Source organism: Drosophila biarmipes, chromosome 3L (assembly GCF_025231255.1).
Source record: "Drosophila biarmipes strain raj3 chromosome 3L, RU_DBia_V1.1, whole genome shotgun sequence".
In the NCBI taxonomy this organism is placed as follows: Eukaryota; Metazoa; Arthropoda; class Insecta; order Diptera; family Drosophilidae; genus Drosophila; species Drosophila biarmipes.
In genome coordinates, this window is record NC_066613.1 from 15,350,533 (window position 1) to 15,372,654 (window position 22,122).

The window sequence follows — 22,122 nt, forward strand, 5'->3', positions numbered from 1 at the left end:
AATATATCAATATTAAATTATTCTGGTCAAAAAACTGTAATCTTTAAGAAAGTTATATAGAATATTTTATTTAATACAACTGTTTTTATGAATCCTACATAAATGTATTGGATTGTCTTAAAACATTCTTTTAAATATTTTACAAAAACTCGCTTTCATACGCTTTCTGTAAGCATTAAATAAATCAAAATTAAGTTCCTAAAAGTCTGTTAACTCTCAGCGCTAATAGAAATAAGTAAAATCATGAATTCTATGTATATTTTAATAGAACATGATTTTTAAAGTTCCATAAAGGTTTTATAAATGGTTTTAACTCCTTCTGCTGATCGTTTTTCCTATTTAATTATGTTACCCCTGCTAATACCAGATATTCCCCATCCCAATTCCAGAATACGGATCTGTCGCAATACATGGAGAAGCATCCGGGCGGCCTGGACCATCGCAACGTGCGCCTGTTCCTCTTCCAGCTGCTCCGTGGACTCTCCTACTGCCACAAGCGGCGCGTCCTCCATCGGGATGTCAAGCCGCAGAACCTGCTCATCAGCGACTGCGGCGAACTGAAGTTGGCCGACTTCGGACTGGCCAGGGCCAAGAGCGTGCCCAGCCACACCTACTCCCACGAGGTGGTCACGTTATGGTACCGCCCTCCAGGTGGGTTTTCCAAAGGGATTTGCTGGGTGAACTGGGCAGAGAGAGGAGAGTTCGTTCCCTAAAATGTAACATTTTTATCTCAATTTAGTTTTTTTAAGTCAATTTAAGAACTTGTTCTTATCACACTTCGGTTTCCCCTTGCAAAGACTCATAGAAGAGCTTGAATTTTGCCATGCGAATTTTGTATTTTTCCTTCTTTTAATCCCTTTAAAGTTAAACACTTAAGAGCCTTTCCATGTAAGCTTTTCACAGCCAGCCCACCATACAAAAAAAAAAACAGGAAAAACTAGTAATCACTTTTCGGATGCGCAAACAATTTGCAGTTTGAAGCTTAGCCCAAGCCCCAAAGTCGAACCAATTTGAAAATCGCATTAAATTATTTCGTTTGTTTTGTGCACTCGAAGCCAATTAATTGGCGTCCATAGAGGCTGAAAATTGTTAGCTCACCAGAGGAGCTTGAGTGGGATTAAATTAAAATGCCTCACTAAGACCCCGCCCTTGACAATGGGTAAACAATCCATTTTGCCTGGCAAAGATTTTTCCATCAATTTGCGAGCCGGCTAAATGGAAAACTAAAGCGAGTGGGGTAAAAAGAGAGCATAGAGACCCAGGGGAATTAAGTTAATTTCTTTCTAATATGCAATTCCCTGGGCAAAAACACTTTGTGTGGGGTTAAGGAATACCTGAGCTGCTTCACCAGCCCCAAACTACTGACCCCTGAGCCCGGGACGCCATCAACGTCAGCTGGGGAACAGTTTGGAAGCATGTTAAACAAATTTAATCTGCACTTCTTGGCAGACAACGCCGACGGGCAAAAGCGGAAGCTGGCAAAAAAACAAAGGGGCAAGGAGCGGATGGGGATGGGTATGGGGATACAGATGCGGATGTGGTTGCCATGGGCACCCGCGCCACCTGCTCGGAAAAATCGGTGTGGGTGGCCAACAGCTGCATATGTTGGTACTCTTAAAAAACTATATAGGTGTGTTAGGCATACCAAAAGTAAAAAATAAATTATAATTGAGTAAGGAAAATTTTTTATAGGCATTTTCTAAAGTTATAATATTTTAAAAATGCAGAAACATTTTACTGTCATTAATGAACTTCCCAAATTCTAATATCCTTATGAAAATCTAGTTTAGAATTTAAGTAGATGTGTATATTTTAAGGATTGGGTTTGGTTTTTAGCCATTATTAATTAAAGATCACAGATTATTTGATTACACCAGGACATATTTATATTGAAGTTGGATTTATAAATCTTGAACTTGTTATATTTGTAAAACATGGTTTTAGGCAACTTTAATATTCCCTGAGGGATCTAGGTCACTTTAACTGCTCTTATTTAAAGAAAAATACACCCAAACCGTTCCCGGAATTTCGTGTGTGCCCCTGGGAGGACTAAACTTTGTTAGCTGCTGGCCAAAAGCGGCAGCAAAGATAAACACAAAGGTGCACAGGAAGTGCAGGGCTATCTCTTCCTGGACTGGCAGGTCCTCCACTCTGAACTCTCTCGCCATCCCCCACTACTTATTTATTTAAATGGCAATTTATTTTGCAACAAAACAGAGGAGCAGAGAAGTGCATTTACTTACCCCGGAGTTCGTGACCATTTCAGATGTCCTGCTGGGCAGCACGGAGTACTCGACCTCGCTGGACATGTGGGGCGTGGGCTGCATCTTCGTGGAGATGGTGACCGGGATGCCGACGTTTCCGGGCATACGTGATACCTACGATCAGCTGGACAAGATATTCAAATTGCTGGGCACGCCCACCGAGGACACGTGGCCGGGGGTCACCCACTTTCCCGGCTACAAGCCGCACAAGCTGGGTAAGTAATTGGCCCTCCATGGACGGGGCTTTAAAAATACGGTAGCCAGGAGCTGAAAGCTAATTTGTGTGTGGCTACCTTCAGGTTTCTATCGACCGCGGAAACTGGGTCACAACTTCCCACGGCTGTACGACATCATCGAGGGCGAGACGATAGCGAACGGCTTCCTGCAGCTGAATCCGGAGCAGCGTTTGGGCGCTGATGATGCACTGCAGCATCCGTACTTTGCGCAGTTGCCAAAGAAACTCTACGAATTGCCAGACGGTGAGTCCTGAAAATTGAATTAGTGCATTAAACATTCACGGGCCCCAAAACTTTCCTCGGCCATTGTCTGTGTGTTGCCTGGAAAGAAAACCAATTAACAAAGCCATATATATATATGGTATAGGAAGGGGCAGAGAAAGGATGAAACATTTGCTCAAAGTTGGCAGGAAGTCAGGGAAAAATTCCCGTGAAGGTAGACCCGCGTAGACCATTCATTGTGCAGGACAACTCATTTAAGTTTCGCGACAATTTGTTTGCCTTTCGAGCAGTTTTTCTTTTGGACGGCGGGGCCTGCTTTGCGAGTGTTTCCGCGGTGTAGTTAACAGTAATTGCATTTGCCAGTTTTAATTTGTATTTCAAGTGGTGGCAAAAGTTTGCAACAAGTTGGGCTAAATAAATACCGAATGCAAGGGACAAACTTGTTGGACAAATACGGGGCTACAGAAAATCAAGTTGGTCCACTAATTAGATTGCGATAAGTGAACAGCCGAAAGTACAAAATGGCCAGCTTTACAATCTGATACCCATCTGCATACACCCATAGAAAAAATGTACAAAAAATATACCTAACTCTCTCATTTATATATTTATTTATATCTTCATGGTATAAGTAAACATTTTATGCATTATACACTTAATTTGGAGCCGTGTATCTATAACCAATTATCCTGACCACTTGCACTGCAACTTGCCTGCATTTTCGAGAAAATAAATTGCATACTAACTTCCGTTTTTCCTGAGGGCCTGCATTCATTAGCAGAGGACCTCCAATCGGATGCTACTCGGTAAATGGAAACATTTCCGAAGGAGGGAAATTTAAGGGTCAGTCCCCACAAACCAGCATCTAGTTGTGGACTATGCAATTTGGCAAATGCAATGCAGGAAGCTTTTCCGGGGAAAAACTGCTGAGCTGCAATGGAAAGGGTTTAAAAAATACATCTATATACATATAGAGGGGCACAAAGCCACTCGAGAGTGCAGTGGAAAACCGGAATATAAATGAGTGAAGTGCAAATTCCGCTTGCAGGACTTGCACTTAATCGAGGGCAGCTTAAAGAGTGCTTAAAATGCGATTAACGCGTGTTTTGTTTACACAGAACTGGTTCTATTTTTTCCTACACACAGATAGGGTTTCCATGCTAATTTCTGTCTAAATCACAGTCGCTGGGAAAAACTGAAAACCTAGCTCATTACGAAGAGGTGGGGATTTTCCCTGGTATTTGCCCATGAAACATTGCGTATACGCAGCGCCGACAGATAGAATCAATTAAAACGCAACTAATGCGCTTCATTTATCATTGCCAGGAAAAGGTCATCACTCCCCGCATGAGGTTTTGCGGTTTAGGTTGGCATACACACGCTGGGCTTGTACAGTAGGGACTGGCGAACACAGCTTAATACAATGTATCTTAAGGATACAAAATGTATCCATCAGATAATTACCTCTTTAGGGGACTGAAAATTATTATAAGCATAGTTTTTAACAAATGACTTATACTGTACAACCTGTCCACTCATTAGAGGTCCCACTGTACACATCCGTGTCAACTTTGTGAGTGGTTAGGCTGCCCGGCAACTGTGTGCGTGTATCTTGTGTGGCTGGAAAATGTAATTTCGCCAATGGCGATTTTAATTGCCGCTCGCTCGTCGATGGCCGTAAATTAAATTATGTCATGGTCAGAGTGCAGCATGTTGTCATAACTCAAACTTTTTAATTACACAAATATTATTTTAATTTTTTACTAATTACGAATGTCCTTCTCTCCCTTAGAAACCTCAATTTTCACCGTGGAAGGCGTGCAGCTGTACACGGAGCCAAATCGACAGAATAAATGAAAATTAAAGCAAGTCCTCTCCGTGGATGGCGTACGTTTCTACTGTTAGGATCCCGGTCCTCGACACCAATCACCCAATCACCATCCTCCCGGACTCTCAATCCGTCAATCAATCAACCTGTATCGCACCATCATCCAGCAATCGACAGCCATATAAAATGCAAGGAGCAGCAGAAGAAGGAACTTCTCGCGCGCGCAGAAGTTTTGTACTATAATTCTATGATACTTTTTAGTTATTAGTTCGATTTCGCAGTGAGTTTAGCCGAGGCAGTGAGTTTACAAGAAGACACACACAGAGCCAGCAACGGCGGCATTTTATTTTCAGTCAAATTGCTTAAAGTTAGTTTAGATTTCTCGCCATCCTGCAGCCGCGTCGAAAAGGATACTCAGTTTAGTCACAGCGCAGACATGTTTTTCTGTATTCTTTTGTAAGCTAAAAAAGAAGGACATATACGTTTAAAGGTAGCTTTTAGTGAGTGGATTGCCTCTGCGGATTACGCAATATTTTCGTTTGCAACGAGTGAGAGATAATCATCATCATGTCTACATTATGTAATAGCAATCGTGTGTATTTCGTGTCCATTCTTTCACCCTAGTTTTTAGTCGATATTTTCAACGCGAATGTTCGACTGTCGAGCGTTTGTTTAAATTGTCAATAAAAATGTTTGATTGGTTAACTGCTTTAATAGAGTGCAATTAATACAAATTAATGGATTGGCGGTAATGCGCCCAAAAAAAAAAACGAATCAATTAATCAACAAAAAGTGCTCAAAAAAGTACGATTATTTTCAAGCAATTATACAAATTTAAAGTTACATATATTTTCAAATTTAGAGAAGCACAGTCAACATTCAAAGAATCAAAATTATTTTTTAGTCCTTATTTCCACTCGCAGCTCTTTTAATTGTTTGATTGTATGATTTTGTAACGCTTCCTTTGTCATTATGAAATACATCAAATTCGCCGCGCTGTTTAAGTGATAATTTTATACCTATTAAATGAATTTATGTAAAAAGCAAGTAAATCAATCTTAAAAGATATGTAAAACAAATAAATTTAAACCATTTATACCATTTATGTTTCCTATGTTTATTATTAAAATTTTCAGTTTTTTCCCAGTGATTTGCTGCCGCGTGGATGATGATTGAATTCCTAGAAACATTAGTGAAAAGTAAAGAAAGGTTGGGAGGGAGGCTGGCGGATCATAAGTCATAACATTTTCGATGCAAACTTACGCGAATAGATAAACAATTAAACTAGCAAAGAACGCAAAATAGTAGAATCAAATTTTAGCAATCAACCAGAAGTAAATTCGAGATAAAATAGCCATCAACTAAACACTAAAGTAACCTAACCAAGTATTTTACATAGAGTTCGTAGCGAGAAGAATCGAAACCAAGCCCAATCCATTTCCATAATCTAAGAAACGTAACGTATTTGGCCAAAACGAGAGGACGCCCGCCATCTCCGGGTTCCACAAACATTCAAGAGAAGTTCAAATGAGAGCTAACAAATGTGCAAATTAAAATCAAAGACACTTGACATGGTTTTGAAAGAAGTAAACGAATCAAAATCGATTTGAGTAGAGCTAACTGAAGCGTAGAACAAAATATATTATGAATATCGTATAAATCTATGAGAACGACGAGCCAATTTGAGTTGTAGGCAATCAAATTGCTAAGATTCTCTGAGTAAGACACGATTCCCAGGAGATATCAAGCCCGCAAAATAGCTCGATTAGGGCCACGTTTTAATAGCGTTCCACAAACAGATTATATTTTGTAGCAAAGGGTAAAGGTCAAATTTAAAATCCAAAACCAAATATTTCAAATGAATAAACTTTTTCTGTGATTTATGAAAAAAGTATGCAAAAAAGAGAGAAAACCACACACTAAAATAAACACTGCTGCAAGGTTAGCACAGTGAAGAGTAAACAAAAACTTAATAAAGAAAAAGAATTAGGCACTTTAGAGAAGCAAATTGTAGAAGCTGAACCAGCGAAATTGTTTAGAATTATTTGCTAGCCAAGATACAAAGTACTTTAGACCGAAACAAAATTTTGCACGCACTCAAAATTTAGCAGCGAGGATGTTTACCCATTCTCAGATATTTTTAGTTTTCCGCGAGTTTTACCCAATTATTGTAGGATCGCGAAACAAAAGGTAACGAAGCATGGCAACGCACTTTTGCACTTTTCCCATCCCGAAGGTTACGTCCATAGTTTATAAGCCAATGAGCCAATGGAACAAATCGAATCGTATCGAACGAAATTAGCCAAGATTGAACTGGTTTTCGTTTTCGTTTGCGTTTCCGTTGAATGCAATTTTATCAGATACAAACTGAAATGATTTTTCGAGGCATTTTCAAAACAAGAAAGCAACTCTAATTGATTATTTTGCACAACATTCGAGAGAAGAGCAGGCAAACAAAAGATATTGGAGAAAACTAAGCTAATCCCTAACGTAATCGAAACGAGTAAATAAACTAAGAATGTTTTTAGCAGAACGTATTCTATATAGATTAGCTAAGCGGCAGGGTAATCCCTCCCTCGGAACCCTGGGGAACGAAAGGTAAAAATAAAGAAAACATTTAACTGGGGGCTGGAACGATATGAAACTTAAATATTTTTAATGCATTGAATTTGTCGTAAATATTTAATGTACCTTTGTTAAAAACAAAATAAATCTATTAACACTAATTACGAACTCTCGATGCAGTTAGGCGATAGTTTAGATGGAGCATGCAATTTTTATGTTTACCTCGTAAGCATTTTTGTATAGTTAAACGAAAAGCGGGTGAAGCGCCCCCAAAAGCCCCCAGAAAAAACCAAGATGAACGATGAATTTTGTAAATATTTGTAGTTGATTTCTAAGTAGCGAAAGACGAACAAAACAATATTCGGAACGAGTAGCAGACACAAGGTGGGTGTATTTGAAGTGGAAAAAATATTGAATGTTTATAATTTCACAAATGGATGGCAACTAAATACAATTTGAATAAGTTCAACCTGTACAATAATTTAATATTAAATAAAAAGCGGCCGAGGCCTATGAAAAGTACCGAATAGTGTGTTTCATTCGCAGAATTTGTCGATTGATTAATGGGCGGTCCTCCTTCCATAAATAACAATACAAACAAATACAGCTATATTCATTTTGATTGGCGTGCCTTGAAATTAACTCATCCCCAATTCGAGCAATTGAAATAATTCAAGAGGCTGACAAGTCGGAGGCAATGATGACGGCGGGAAGAATGGGTGGCTTCCATGGGACCCAAAAGCATTAATTATGTAAATGACACAACTCTTTTTTTCGGGCACTGCCAAATGGCAAGCACACTGTACATGATGTAAAGAAACTTTTTCTCTCAATCGTCTTTTTTTGCCACCCAACGGATTGCGTCACCAGCCCGGCAGTTCATCTTGGCCGCAAATAGACTTGGATGAGCTTCGGTTTGGGGCTGACTTTTGGTATCTGCAGGCGAGCATCTCATCGCAGCACGAATTACTCGCAGCTGGCCATCTGAAAAGGTTTCCGAGGTCCGATGCAGCTGTAAACCTTCAGAAATCCACAAAACTCATCACCATTGTAATTGAGCTGAACAATTACAAGTGACACAGGCGGAACAGGCGGAAAATCAAAGGTAAGCTCGTGAACAAGTTGTAAAGTCGATTGAAAAAGGCAATTGCATCCATATTTATTTTGCTCGTCGTGAGTCTTTCATTATTTCCAACCGATGACGGCTAAGGCCAAAATCCGTATAAATCCAAAACGCATAAAATCTATTAATATAATGTCAACGTCTTGGGAAAATCACAGGGGGCGATGTCTTGAGTGTCTGAATGCATCTCCCAACCTCCGATTACTCATCGCATACTGCGGCATGCCCTTTTCTATAATATGTGGTTTAATATATGGAAGTGACGCCAAGTTGAGGCAGGCTTACTGAAACGGTCAATGAATGCGATTTGCATATTATTGGCATTCAAACTGCGTAGGTAATCTTGACGGTGAGGTAGGAATATCCGTAGCTTCAGTGGCATGCAGTAAAATAATCTAGCACTTAACATTAATGACTTAACACGAGGAGCTCTTTAAAAGTAGGTTTACTGCCAGTTAAAAATTTTACGCATTTTACCCAATTTACAAGAAAAAATCTACAGAATTGCATGACACTTTAGATATGCTTGCTAGTAGTTCAAGTTTAAAACAATCCGATTTTCTGTAATATTATAATCAATACTTGTGTTAACAATTATGAGTACAAAATAATATCTTTGGTGTCTGTGCAAAAAATATACTACTTTACATTTTAAGTCAGAATTAATTTGTAGCTGCTTTTTCTCTTAGCAGATTTTTCCACACCTTTTTTCTCAACTTATATTATATCTGCTGATTAATTTCTAAAAATTTATTATTTCTTAATAAATAATATTGTGTAATATATAATTATATAATATATGTTATCATATTTCACTTATACATACTCACTTATTCTTTGTACCCTTAGAGCTGGTCTTTAATAGCGTTAAATTTTATTAGAAGTGATGCTAAACGAGCTAATTATAATTGTTAATAACGAAATATTACCATACCTGATGCAAGAGCTAATCTTGGCCTAACTAATTAGCATTAAAATTTTACCAGAACTAAAGAGTAAAGTTGAGCTCAAGACTAGTAGTTCTTAGAGGTATTTCGATCCCCCTCGTTTTTGCATAGTCAATTTATAATTCTTAGCTCGTGTTCATAGTTCTCTACAAGACGAGTTGCGAATCGTTATGCCGTGAGCGAAGTGTTCAGTAGTATACCGACTGATTGACATCCCAAAAAGGCCAAAACACCACGGGGATTTTACCGAGACTGCAAGACCGAGGTGTGTATAAACAAAGATGATCCCTCTGAAAAAGACCTACTCTTCAAACATCTGACAAAAAAGCTTTTCTGCGAGAAAAGCTTCTCCACTCGAAGAGCTGCGATCATCGAATGAATGTTAAACAACAATCAGTTTCTTCGCGAATACTAACCGAAACGGTCGTATAGACCTCCTGTTCTATACAGATCTTGCGTGAAACCAGGGATAGGTGCCAAGTCTTGAATGATTGCCAGTGATTTGTTTGTTTGTAGCGAAACGTAAACAAAGTGACATGATGAGGCCCCAATTAGTGGCGATGGCCGTCGTCATGGTGCTGGCGGTCATCTGCGGCTTTGGCTCGGGATCCGTGCTAGAAGTCCCCGAGGCAACTGAGCGCCCACCGCTCCCACCTCGTAACCACCGACTCAACCAAACACGGTCGCACATGCGCAACAACTTCCGAGTGCGTTACAGTGATACACAAAAGGCAGACGATCGGAAGACTAATTAGCAATAGTGTTTTCAACACAAAAAATTATAATTAACACCAAAGGTCACCAAATTTAACGACCAAATTTCGAAATCATTTAGGAAATATAAAAATAATTTCAAATTTTCTTTTGAACTTTTTGTTTATTATTTACCAAGTGATAAATAAAAGTCTGAAGTTGAACCAATATTTTATGCGGACAATAATGAAAGAAAAAGTGCTATAAATAATAAATGAATAAAACAAATAAATTATAATGCTTTAAAATACAAAACACGAAATAAAAACAATGTATAATTTTATATAGAAATGATTGGTATTTGTTTAAAAAAAATGGAAGAAAAAAGAAATAAGGCTATAAATTACCAGTGTTTATAAAAAATATAATGCATTTAAAAAATAAAAACAATAATAAATAATTTCAAATTTCATTCCGAAATGTTTATTTGTTATTTACCACGTTATACGTAAAAGTCCAAAGATTGAGCAATATTTAATGCTGACAATGATGAAAGAAAAAAGCTAAGAATAACCAATGTTAACGACGTCAAAATCATTTAAAAGACCCAAATATAAAAGCTTGCCAAAGTGTTTTATTTAAGTGGCCTGCCAAGCATCAAACTTGGAGAGAAACGTATAAGTAAATGATACCTTTGTTCGAATTGCAAAAAACCATTTAGCATAACGAGATGTTGGCTCTTTCGATCGCCTACTGTAATGTGAATTTCAAGCTTGGTGACTCGCCTGACTTTTGGCCAGCAGGTTTCGTTTTGGCCGGGCCAGAACAAGTTCAATGCGCTGGCCTCGTGTTTGCTTTTAATACATCGTCTCCCTGTTTTGTTTCGCCAAACTCCAGAGTTATACGAGCCCCACGAGTCCTCCGAAATGCGACTACAAGGAGATGATGACCAATCTGCACGATCGCGTTGGGATCTTGGTGACCTTGGACGAGGACCAGCGCCATCGCCTGGAAGTGATCGATCAGAAGTGAGAGGAACTGGTTTAGCATAGAAATATTTTCGTAAAAACCGGTAAAACAAAACAGCGTCTAGCCAATTCCTTTTGGAAATTTTTCTGTGACACTGCGAATAATTTGGCATAGGAATTTCGTGTGCAGTGATGTTCAAACAGCCAGTCTTTTAATTATGTTTCTTCGTATGAAGTCATCGTTGAGCACCATCTGGTAATCTTTTTGGGTCAAATTGGTTGCTTCGCAGAAATCCCCTGCTGATTCCCTTGTTTTCGCATCCGCAGAGTGTTTATACATTGGTTCTCATCGTTAAGATTGTTTAGCTAATATATCACTTTCTTTGTGTCCGCCAATCGATAATTTTTGTTAGAAATAAAAAACTGGAAATGTTAAACATTTAAACAAATCTCCTATAGCTTTATCAGTTTCTGGACCCATGGGAATTCGTTTAATTGGGGCACTCTTATAGAAAACAAAGCTCTTTGATTATTTATATATGTATTTATACATATATTTATATATGTATTATATATATTATTATTTTTGCAGATTGGACCGGCTGGTGGAGAGCAGTTCTGCACGAATGGAATCTATGAAGGTCCAGCAACTGGACTTCAAGCAGCGATTAGACAGCTTTGAGCACATCCAACGACTTTCGAGGAACACCTTGGATGAGCTTAAAGGTGAAACCGATAAAGTGTTCGGTTCCCGGCCTGTTAGGGAGCTAAAACACAAGCTAATCAATCGCTTAAAGATGAAGGGTAACTTAGTAGCTGATGTTTATGTTAGATGTTGTGTTGTTGTCTCCCAGCCTGTTTAATTTTCCTATTATCATAATTTCTAGTAACCAAAAATATTTCTAAACAGATTTATCGCGGACTGAACGTGATGCTCCACAGGATCAGTACTCCGAATCGGGAATCCCTGTATTCAATGAATCCAGCATAAGTGTAGCGCAGCGCCTGGATGCCTTGGCCACTCTTTTGACCTCCACTGCACTGCAGGGCAGAGCCACGCAGATTGAAGTAGGCAACCTTGCAAAGCTTATTAAGTAAGTAACAAGAAATTAATAGTTGAAGATATAAATATTTTTTTAAATCAATGAAGGAAAGTTTTTGGTTTATGCGATATTATACATTTTTTACTCATTTTCGGTTGTTATCAAGAGGGCTTCTTATCTAATAACAGCCCAATTTCCATGATAACGAAATAAGTAAATATAGTAACAAGTTTTGCAAAGAATTCTGTTTGGGAAAAAAATAAAAAAATAGGGAATGCCAATCTCTCTCGTTCTTTATTTATTTAAGAAAGTCTATAAAAAATGTATCATCAAGAAAACTGTAAGGAAGTATAGAAATGCAGTACTTTTTTGAAAAGTAAAATGTAACCTCATGTATTTTATACTAAAACTGTCCCACACAAATATTTATATTTTAGAATTCAACTTCGGGGAAAAGGCAAAAAATCGAATGCAGTACAGCCGCCAGTCCTCTACGGTCCGCCTGAAATAACTGGTCCTGCATCTGGCCAGAATTTGCCCAGCAGCTGCAAGAACGGCTTCCAGAGCCAGGAGGGGATCCTGAAGCTGCGACTGTCCCCCGACTCGGAGTCCTTCTACGTGATGTGCGATGGTGACTGGACGGTTATCATGAGTCGCAGCTCCGACAATGTGAGCTTCGAGCGCGGCTGGCTGGACTACCGAGATGGCTTCGGCAACCTGGTCGGGGACTTCTTCATTGGCCTAAACAAGCTGCATGCCCTGACCGCCTCGTCTTTGCACGAACTGCAGATCGTCTTGGAGGACTTTGCGGGCAACGAGGCGATTGCGCAATATTCGGTCTTTGCCATCGGCAGCGAAAGGGAGCTGTATCCCCTCAGTGTGTTGGGCCACTTCCAGGAGGGCTCGGAAACGCCGGCGGGCGACTCCCTGTCCTACCATGCCGGCGCCAGGTTCAGCACTGTGGACCAGGATAATGACAACTGCATCGAGTGCAACTGCGCCCTGAAGCACAAGGGAGCCGGGTGGTTTGTTAACTGCGCCACCAGCAACTTGTTCGGCCAGTATATCACCCGGAACCAGGGTCAAGCTGTGGAAACTGGCATGTGGTGGGACACCTTCTCGGGCCAGGATTCCCTAAAAAGCGTCCGCTGGATGATACGCCCCGTGCCCGAATCCTCGGACGACTACAGGCGATAGGATGGACGACCATCTGTATCCAACTGCCATCTCCGACATCAGGGACTATCCACAATCGTTTGCATGCATTTTAACCCTAGCTTTAGCTTTGAATCTCTCCGTGCGTGTGTGTGTAATATTTATGGAAAATTACTTAATACCTAGTTAATACAGTAGTGTTACAACTACCCGCCTGGAAGTACGTCATCTCTGGGAGATTTCCCCTAATCGGTCGATTAGCGAAACGCACGCCGGTTTAGGGGTATAAATGGATGGGGTTCGGTTGGAAGGCATAGTTATTCCATGGGGATTCGTTGCTCTCTCCAGACATGGCCAAGACCAGCTTTTGTCTGGTGCCGATGATCTGCCAGTTTCTGGGACTACAAGCTGCTTTACTGGACTCTTTGTTAAGTCAAAGTAATATTTACTATCTGAAAGCCTCTGCCGATGTCACCTTGGAGAATGTGGATCATGTGGAATCGGTGGAGTCGGTCAAGTTGATTGTGCACGGTTATCTGGGATCGCGCACCCATGGCTCTATTATGCCTCTAAGAAATGGTAAGAATTTGGGGAGGAACAGCATCAAGAAAGAAATTCGTAAAGTGAAATGATCACTATTGATCTGTTGATTTTAATTACAACTTCAAAATCCACTAGCTTACACTGCCCAGGGATTTGAGAATGTTCTAGTGGCTGACTGGGGTCCAGTGGCCAATTTGGATTATCCAACCTCGCGCTTGGCAGTGAAGAAAGTGGCTCGAGTTCTGGCGAAATTACTGGAGGAATTCCTTCAGAGACATGGCATAAACCTAGAAGGAGTCCATATCATAGGTCACAGCTTGGGGGCTCACATCGCCGGACTAATTGGACGTTACTTCAATGGAACTTTGGGCAGAGTTACAGGTTTGGATCCTGCTCTTCCGCTTTTCTCCAGTCGATCGGACGACAGTTTGCACTCGAATGCTGCCCAATTCGTGGATGTCATACACACGGATTATCCCTTGTTTGGGGACATAAGACCCCGAGGAACTGTGGACTTTTACCCGAATTTCGGGCTTGCTCCTCAACCTGGATGCGAAAATGTGGATGTTGTTGCAGCCAGTAAGCTACTTCATGAGGCTTGTAAGATTTTCTAGCCTTTTTTTATTTTTATGATTTTTTACTAATAATTATTAGATAGTTGCAGTCATAACAGAGCTGTTATGTTTTACGCTGAATCAATTGGAATGTCCAAAAATTTTCCAGCGATTCGTTGCAGTTTGAAGGCCATTAAGAGTCGACACGTTGAGGATTGCTTAAGGGAAAAATCTCAGGCTAATAATACGGATAATGCAGATAGTGTTTTTATGGGTGAAAATGTGAGTCGCAGGTTAGTAAAGAAATGTGCAATATTTTCATTTGAATTTTTAAATTAAGGCGCCACTCTTTCTTCTTTTTCCTTCTGGCAACGCTTCTTAGCGCCACCTTGTATTATTATTTGGCAACTAACGGAGCGCCACCCTACGGCCAGGGCAGGAACTCACGGCTTTAGTATTCCCTTTGATTTTCAACAACAGATGGCGCCAGCTGTCCCCCTAGGTGTGGACTATCCTTATTTTTCAAACCGTCTGGCAATATCATTGGGGAAACCCCCTTCCAAACAAATTTCCAATGAATAAGAACTTCCAGATATCACTCAATAAAAAAGAAGTCATCTAAGCACTTCTATCTTTTTTACTTAAAGGCACTTACATTTACGATTCATTACAAAATTTCCCTCGGCCCCGCCGACACACTAATTTCCGCCAGGTAAGGAGTAATCAAATTTCACCGCCCCCTCCACAGACCAGCCATATTTTATTTCTCTAAATTCCTGCTCAATCAGCAAATGATTTTCAATTTGCCGCGACCATCATCCTTATTAGAGCCCGCAATCTAAAGATCCGCAAGCCCATCGGTTCATAAATCACATTCATTTTATGAATGAAGAGAACAAACAAACCCCTCTCCGGGATTCTTCGAGATCCCTGGACGCGGATAACTACAGAGCCGGGGGTTATTTATGGGCCAATAACTTTACAACTAAACGCTCATCTACATTTAATGGCGATAATTTTTGACGCAATTCGAGAAGCAGACTCGTCGGCGGTCTTGGCCCCTTGGATCCCAACTTGCCACCCGAGGAAGAGTTGGCCTACAAACAAGAGGCAGCAACCGCAGAAGATAACGCGCAGCACTTGACACCTCGGCCTCGGTGGTTCGGTGGTGCGGTGGTTCGGCGGATCGGTGGTGCTTGTGGCCCGCTTTTGTTTCCTGTGCGTTGGAATCAGACAATTGCACTAAAAAAAAAGTTCCCAGAAACAGAAATCATAACATAAAATTAGAATATTTTAAGGCAGTTCTCAGATTGAATTTAAAAAAGTTCACTACCATAAAAAGGAAATCTTCCATTGCGGTAAGACAAGTTACTATAAAAAAGTGTTTACGACTACAAAAATAGTAGTGTAAACTTTCTTGATGATTGGTAGAATTTTCCCTCAGTGCTCGGAATGCGTGTGGCACGTCTTGAGGCAAGCATATAGAAGGACAGGCCAATAAAAAGAGCACCAATGAGGAGAAGTAAACAAAGGCAGCGATCGTAAATTCCCGGTGAAAAGGCCAGAGCCACTAAAAGGAGGAGGAATGCTGTAAATTTGGGGATTTCGAGATGGCAACAGCTGGCTGTCGATGGGATACCCACCGGAGACCCGCGGAAAAGGTGGGTGGCACAGGTGTAGCAGGTGGCTCAGGTGGATAAAGTGGTTCAGTGGTTCGGCGGCGATCACCCTTCAATCGATCGGTATAAGATCACCTCCCCACCTAGCTCTGCATCCAGTCCACAAATCGATTTCAGGCTTCATTAGCCGCCCTGCACAGGAAACTCCCGCATTTGCGCCGAGCTTTTCCTTTGTTTTTCCCCAGCTTTTCCGTAGTGAAAATCCAGCAAGTTAGCCGCTCTATTGATGCTCGGTCAACCAGCGAGTTTCTGTTTTCCGTTTCTGTTTGCTGAATGTTTTTCCTTTGTTTACCGAATGCCGCGCGCCAAAGTCTCGACTGTTTTTTATATTTTTATTTGGCTTTTTGCTCTTCTCATATGCGTTCTCAATATTTCCATCATTTGCCTTGTCGCGTTTTCCCCATTTCCACGGCAGTCCGCTTTTTGTTCTGCCACCACCTTCCTTCCCTGAAATTTGTGTCATGCGTTGGCTTTTCCTGTCCGCCACTCGTTTTGCTCTTCCTCTGGCTTTAATTTCTGTTTGCTGGGAAAGTAAAACAAAGCGAGAGTTGTTGACTTTTGATTCTGGCGATGTCTGAATGGTTGGATGGTTCGAGCAGTGGGGGCTGCCCGGGGTTAAGGGGGCTAAAGTGGGGTCAAAGGGGCTTGAGAGGTCTGGTAGGGCTCGTGCCAATGACCAATGTTCTGCTCTAATTCAGATTTGAGACGAGCTTGAGCTCAGACAAAGGTAAACTCCATTAATATGGGGAATAACGATGGCATACAAAAATCTATAAATATTTGATGGATTTCCAAAGGACATACCAACAGTAAAATCGTGAAATTTGTATTTTTTTGAAATACAAATTTGCAAAGATCATGTTTATACCAACATTTTTGGAGGAAGTAAAAATCAATTATTTCTGAGGCCAGTTCCCCGTCCTCTTTCCATTCTGCTCTTACTGGCTAACCCCCGCTGTCGCATTTCAACTTATATAATTCCTCACATGTTTTGACACATTTCTTAATGGCACCCCACACACGCACCCTCGCCGCAAAAGATACAGGTAAAAAAGGCAGAAAAAGGAGCCCCAAGGCGGACAAAATGAACAAATGCAAACACAAAGCCGAGGAGACAAGAAGAGAAATGATATTGTAATTGGCAATCGTTGTTGTGCATAAATCACATGCATAAATTTCCGACCTGAAGGCATATTCTACAAAGGCGAAAGACCCCTCTCCCACATCCTGACACGAATGTTGTTTTCCAATTGGAAAATTTTTCATTAACTAATTGAACATTTTATGGCAGAGAGGAAAGCGAGGCCAGGTCCTGCAAGGAGTCGCGGGAGGCGGCCGCAATGGCGCCAATATTGAATGGCAAACAGAAAGGAAACCCCCAGCCCTGCAGCCCCCATTTTCCCGCATTTCCACCTTTCCAACTCTCAAAAAACAGGCCATGGCAAGACAATGAACGGACAATGTTAGACAGCCAGGACACGAAAGGACGATGGCCCAAATGGGCAAGCAAACACAGGCACACTCACACACAGGGGAACATCTAGCTGACATCCTGTGGGTGTCCCTGCTTCTGTCTGTGTGTGTGCTTTGTATCTGTGTGAGGCCACAATAATTTACGAGCACACGCTTCGCTTCCGTTTTGCAGATGCTCTGTGACTTTCGGGGGTATTTGGATAGTAGAAGGTTTAGGTAGGACCAAGGGTGTATTTTAGTTCGTATAAATGTTTATTTAAAGTATCGAAAAATAATCTAATGAAGATTATCTGAATTGTATGGCTGGCATACGGAGAAAGTAAACCAACAGAGCTGATCTTGTTTCCATATTCATTTCTATTTCGTTTCCTTTCAATCTGTAATAAAAATCTCCAAGGTTCTACAATATTGTTACAATAAAAATGTAAGAAACCTACCCATATTTTTTCAATTTTTTTAATACATTTTTCAAGGTTTTCAAAGTACGTTTTCATTTTTTTCATATAAATAATTTATAGAATTTACGCACTAGCTTTTATGAATATTCAAATACCGATTTATTGTTTATTTTTTTCGCCATATAACAAATTCGATGTGCTTTAATGGCGCCAATTTATTGAACTGCAATATAAATTTGAATATTTTTTGGATATTTATGGTTCATATTTATTAGCTTGACACCTTGACTTATTACATTTGCGTAAGTAGAAATTATTGAAAATTTTCCACAACTGCTGGGCGTCACTGGGTATTCCCCTGGCGGGGCGGTTTTTTTCTCCTTTTGGTGTACAAATAAAGTCGGAAATTTGCATAACTGTCTGGTCTGCTTTTGGACTGGGTGTCCTCTTCGGGGTGCTCTTTTCCCCTGCCCTCCATTGCGAGAAACCCCCTCCATTATCCTGGCGGATATTAAACATTAGCGCGTGCTGGACACATCCTCGTCCACCACCGACGACTCCTGCCACCAAAAATAATTAAGGTGAAAATTGCTGTCGACACGCAAGGCCCCAAAGCGAAAAGGTGGCAAAGGTAAAAAGCCAAACTGAGGCAAAAACCAAAACAGAAAATACGTTTCTTTCCCCCGGTCGGCTTTTGGGAGACGCTGAGAAATGACCAGAAAAGAGCAGCTGATAAACCGGACGATTGGAGATGACTAATGAAACCTATTAGCCCTGTGACAGATGAGCTGAAGTGGCTGGGAGCTGTGACCGCGATGATGGATAAGCTCATTAAAGACAAAGGCCCCGGGATCACCGATCATTGCCGATCATTCGGTAGCGGCTCCCTCTATGCTGACCCCGCGGATTAATTGAAATCCCCCGGTGGTCAGGCCCTTAGAAGAAATCAAAGTGATAGGCTCGCTTTTGACATTTTCTTTATCAGTCTAGCGGGGTCGTCGAATCAATCAAGTCAGCGCACTGAGTCCATTCACGGCCTCCGTGGGCACTCGGAAATTCCACTGGCGCTTCAGGGGCTTTGGAATGCGCTGGTTCAGGAAGAAACTGCGGCCATGGTCGACGGGCTTCAGCCTCCTCACATAGCCCTCTGGCAGGTCATCCACATGGCAACTGATCTGCAGATACTCCTCGGAGTCGTCGACCACCAGTTTCTCTATGGTGCACTTTTGGGGGATTAGCGATGCCACAGAAACCTCTTAGGAAGCCTCACTACTTACACTATCTGCCCGATGGACCAAGTCGTCTTGGATCTCCTGGATCTCTTGGCTGTGGGATACCAGAATGGCTTTTTGGGAAAGGAAATATCTATAAGATATATTTATTCTAAATATTCAAGTTTTTAACTCACGCTCCTTATGTTTTATGTAATTATCGGCTAGCTGGAGAAACAAGAAAGATACCGCGATGAAGAGCAATATAAGGCAGCACCGTGAATTTGGACTCATTTTGGAATTTTGTAAGCAGGAGACTAGAGAGAAAGGTGTTGTGAAGGAAATGAGTATGAAGTAGCACTAAAATCAAGGCCCCTTGTACTTAAATAAAATGAAATGGATTTGAAAAAGGGTCCAAATTGGAAAATCCTAACTTCTGAAGTAAACCAAAGAAGGAAAACCAATTAGAAGTATGATTTTTTGAAAACGTGTTCCCAATTGAGACAAAAGATCTCAGCTGCCTTTCTTCAGAAAACCACTCTTATCAGGCCCCCAATCAAAATCAAACCATAAAGCAAGTTTAGGGCGAATTGGCGCTAACTAAACTTTTCCGATTGCCCATAAAAATCAACAGAAAATCGTTTGATGGGGAGCATTGTAAACGAAAACGCGCAGATAAGGCTTTTTATCACCGCTACACAACAAAAAAGATAAGCAAATATATAAGAAACACAGCCCTTATATGGAAATTTAGTGGGAATTTGGGTTCACCAAACAAATTTCATAATTTGCATGTCGCATTCGAAGAAAAGTTCTCGGCATTGGAAAACTTTTCCGATTCGCCATAAAAATCGATAGAAAATCCTATGGAAATTTTCGGCTGCTCCGCATTTGTGTTTGTTTTCGCTTTCGGTGTCAGTGTCGAATATCGAATCGAATAGTGTCTGAAGTCTGGCCGGTGTCTGCGAGGTCTGACGTAGTGTTGAGCTGGTGGGTTTCAGGGTTTGGCCAGATTATTGTTACGTTTATGATTTAATTTCACACGAATTTATATCATTTCGGTGCAATTGTTTTGTGCGTCGTCGCATTTATGGTGTATCAGTGGTTTATGGCTTTTGGCCAAGGCAAAGCGGAGGCTTTCAACAGATTTCACAACCCCAAAAGCGGAGAGACGTGTTAGCCCAATTAATAATTATGATTGGCCGTAGTTAGAGCCAGAAGATGATGAGCTTGGCGTGGGAGGCCTTGGCTTTCTCTGCGTCTGCTGCCCACAGCCGCGCTTTAATTAATTGCCGCGTAAAATTAATTTCATTTCAATTGTGCAGTCGCATCATTAGCAGCTTCGAGCCCCCCCAAAATAGTTGCGACCCAGAGCGAAACCTGCTGAGTAAGCAATGATGTCGCTCGTAAGGAGCCCCCATCCCCATCCCCATGCCCATACCACGGAGATCCCCAGATCTCGAGTGCCATATCGTTTTATTTCGCCTCGAGTGGGCTCGAAAGGTGATTAACGCGATCATAGAGATGATGTCGGAGGAGTACCGCACTGGGGGCTCATCTTTCCGACACCTGAAGTGGGATAGGGAAACGGGAATATTATGGAGGCCCAACACTGGGAGAAAATTTTAGCCCCTGATCCTAATTCCAAGTGATCCGTGACTCAATGGCCCAAATTTTCTAAAAGTTTTTATATGATTTTGAATGGTATATTAAAAAGGTTTATTTAGGGTATAAATGACACATTCTGTCATCAATAGTGATAATATTAATAGACTATCGATTGTACCACAAATGGTTACCAGATCTAAGAAATGGGTAATATTTTCAAAGCAAAAATAAACATTTTCCAAAAATAGTATTGTGGTATTCATACTAAAAAGGTTTATTTGGGGTATAAATAATATGGTTGATATTGCTCAATTTATAATTTGATAGTTATGTGATTAATAGAGAATTGATTTGGACCCAAAAATAATAATTGTAAAATTGGTTCGATAGGTCTATGGTCTATAAAAAATGTATAGGATATTGAAAATTAATATAGTTATTTTTATATAGTTTTTATATTTTTCTCGCCGTGCCAAAGATCGTTAGATGCTCAGACCATGACTCTTTCTTTCTGCGTTTGCGCACGCGCTAAATGTCAAAAAAGTGCCCGTGAAGCTGGGGAAGAATCAGCCGCCTGCTGTTCGTAGTCAAGCCCCCCCCGCCCCCTTTGACACGCCCCCCGCCCCCAACTGAAAAATGACACGCCCTCAGGCGGGCCGCCCACTCGGAACATGTCGAATCACTCATTCAACTGGGAACGAAATGTGGGCTGCGAGGTGTTGAAAGGCAAAGCGAAAACCAAAACCGAAATACGAAGTCCCAAATCCAAAAGGCATTTTGTGTGCATTTGTAATTTGTGGAGCTGCACAGCACTGGGCTGTCATTATTTTCTGTAACATTTAGCGAAATCATTAATAATTGTTGCCGCCGCAGCCGCCGCAGCCGCCGCCGCGACACAGATACGCACTTAAAAATTGTCAGACGACAACGGCTGCGGTGTTAACTTGATTAGCATTCGCATAAATTTCGCAGTTGCATCTTGCAGCTCGGATGAATTTGCATAGAATGCCGATTTCGGGGCCCCGATTATTCGGTTTTTCTAAGCCATATCACCGATCTAACCGCCGAGTTAGACGGAATTCAAGGTGGCCCTGCCTCTGCCGGCTGGGATTTCAATTACCCTCGCATTATGCAAACAAATACATTCGAGAGATAAGGTTAAGCCGAAGAAATTATGAAAATATTTCCCAGAAAGTGCGCACACAAAACAAATTGCCGCGTAATCTCTGGGTCTTGGAGAACTCCAGGTTGACGGTGCACGGCCCGAATAAATCGGAATCATTTGGGAACTTGTCCTTCTTTATCGGCAAGTGCCGCCAAGTGGAATCAATCAAGCGCAGAGCCATTTCCTTGGAGACTGTCGGTTCGACTTGGTCGTGTTTCTCATTTTATTCCGATTCCGAAGCGTGACAATATTTTGGCCACAATTCAAACGAACTGATCTCGAGGGTCTTTGGTGGGTAATTAATCATGTCGAGCTGGCCGATAAGTTCTGCTCGGTCGAGTGCGGTGAATTTCTGGGGAGAGGGTGAGTCCTCGATCTCCGATCCGGAGCTATAACAGGTAGTTCGCCGGGTTCTACCCTTCGTCCACGATCTTTGTGTGAGGTAAG

The 22,122-nt window shown here is 41.2% G+C and overlaps 4 protein-coding genes across 14 annotated transcripts in view; 3 read left to right on the plus strand and 1 right to left on the minus strand.

Annotated features, from left to right (window-relative positions):
* Window positions 1–5,655, plus strand: part of LOC108034893 (cyclin-dependent kinase 14) — a 99,105-nt gene extending 93,450 nt beyond the window's left edge. For all 7 annotated transcript variants that reach the window (XM_017110105.3, XM_050886469.1, XM_017110104.3 and 4 more), the window contains 4 exons: window positions 390–651; window positions 2,267–2,479; window positions 2,564–2,743; window positions 4,515–5,655. In XM_017110105.3, coding sequence (XP_016965594.1) covers window positions 390–651; window positions 2,267–2,479; window positions 2,564–2,743; window positions 4,515–4,579 — 720 coding nt within the window. In that variant the 3' untranslated portion in view covers window positions 4,580–5,655. The remainder of the gene's footprint in view (window positions 1–389; window positions 652–2,266; window positions 2,480–2,563; window positions 2,744–4,514) is intronic.
* A 3,918-nt stretch (window positions 5,656–9,573) lies between these two features.
* Window positions 9,574–13,253, plus strand: LOC108035642 (fibrinogen-like protein 1). Of its 2 annotated transcripts, none has more exons than XM_017111347.3 (5): window positions 9,574–9,892; window positions 10,776–10,906; window positions 11,439–11,650; window positions 11,757–11,940; window positions 12,327–13,253. In XM_017111347.3, the coding sequence occupies exons 1-5, from the start codon at window positions 9,722–9,724 to the stop codon at window positions 13,084–13,086; spliced, it is 1,458 nt and encodes a 485-aa protein (XP_016966836.1). In that variant the 5' UTR covers window positions 9,574–9,721; the 3' UTR covers window positions 13,087–13,253. The 2 variants fall into 2 exon arrangements, with proteins under 2 accessions (XP_016966836.1, XP_016966837.1); XM_017111348.3 differs by having other exon boundaries at window positions 9,575–9,892; window positions 11,439–11,572.
* A 104-nt stretch (window positions 13,254–13,357) lies between these two features.
* On the plus strand, window positions 13,358–14,766 carry LOC108034565 (lipase member H-A). 4 transcript variants are annotated; one of them, XM_017109495.3, is made up of 4 exons: window positions 13,358–13,623; window positions 13,723–14,187; window positions 14,242–14,434; window positions 14,524–14,766. In XM_017109495.3, exons 1-4 carry the CDS (start codon window positions 13,395–13,397, stop codon window positions 14,594–14,596), a joined length of 960 nt encoding a protein of 319 aa, XP_016964984.1. In that variant the 5' UTR covers window positions 13,358–13,394; the 3' UTR covers window positions 14,597–14,766. The 4 variants fall into 4 exon arrangements, with proteins under 4 accessions (XP_016964984.1, XP_043950792.1, XP_016964985.1 ...); XM_044094857.2 differs by having other exon boundaries at window positions 14,311–14,434; XM_017109496.3 differs by having other exon boundaries at window positions 13,723–14,166.
* Window positions 14,767–18,651: 3,885 nt separating this feature from the next.
* LOC108034668 (uncharacterized) lies at window positions 18,652–19,271 on the minus strand. Its single transcript, XM_017109606.3, has 3 exons — window positions 19,100–19,271; window positions 18,969–19,036; window positions 18,652–18,914 (listed from the first exon to the last, which is right to left on the minus strand). Exons 1-3 carry the CDS (start codon window positions 19,194–19,196, stop codon window positions 18,699–18,701), a joined length of 381 nt encoding a protein of 126 aa, XP_016965095.1. The 5' UTR covers window positions 19,197–19,271; the 3' UTR covers window positions 18,652–18,698.
* Window positions 19,272–22,122: the final 2,851 nt, after the last annotated feature.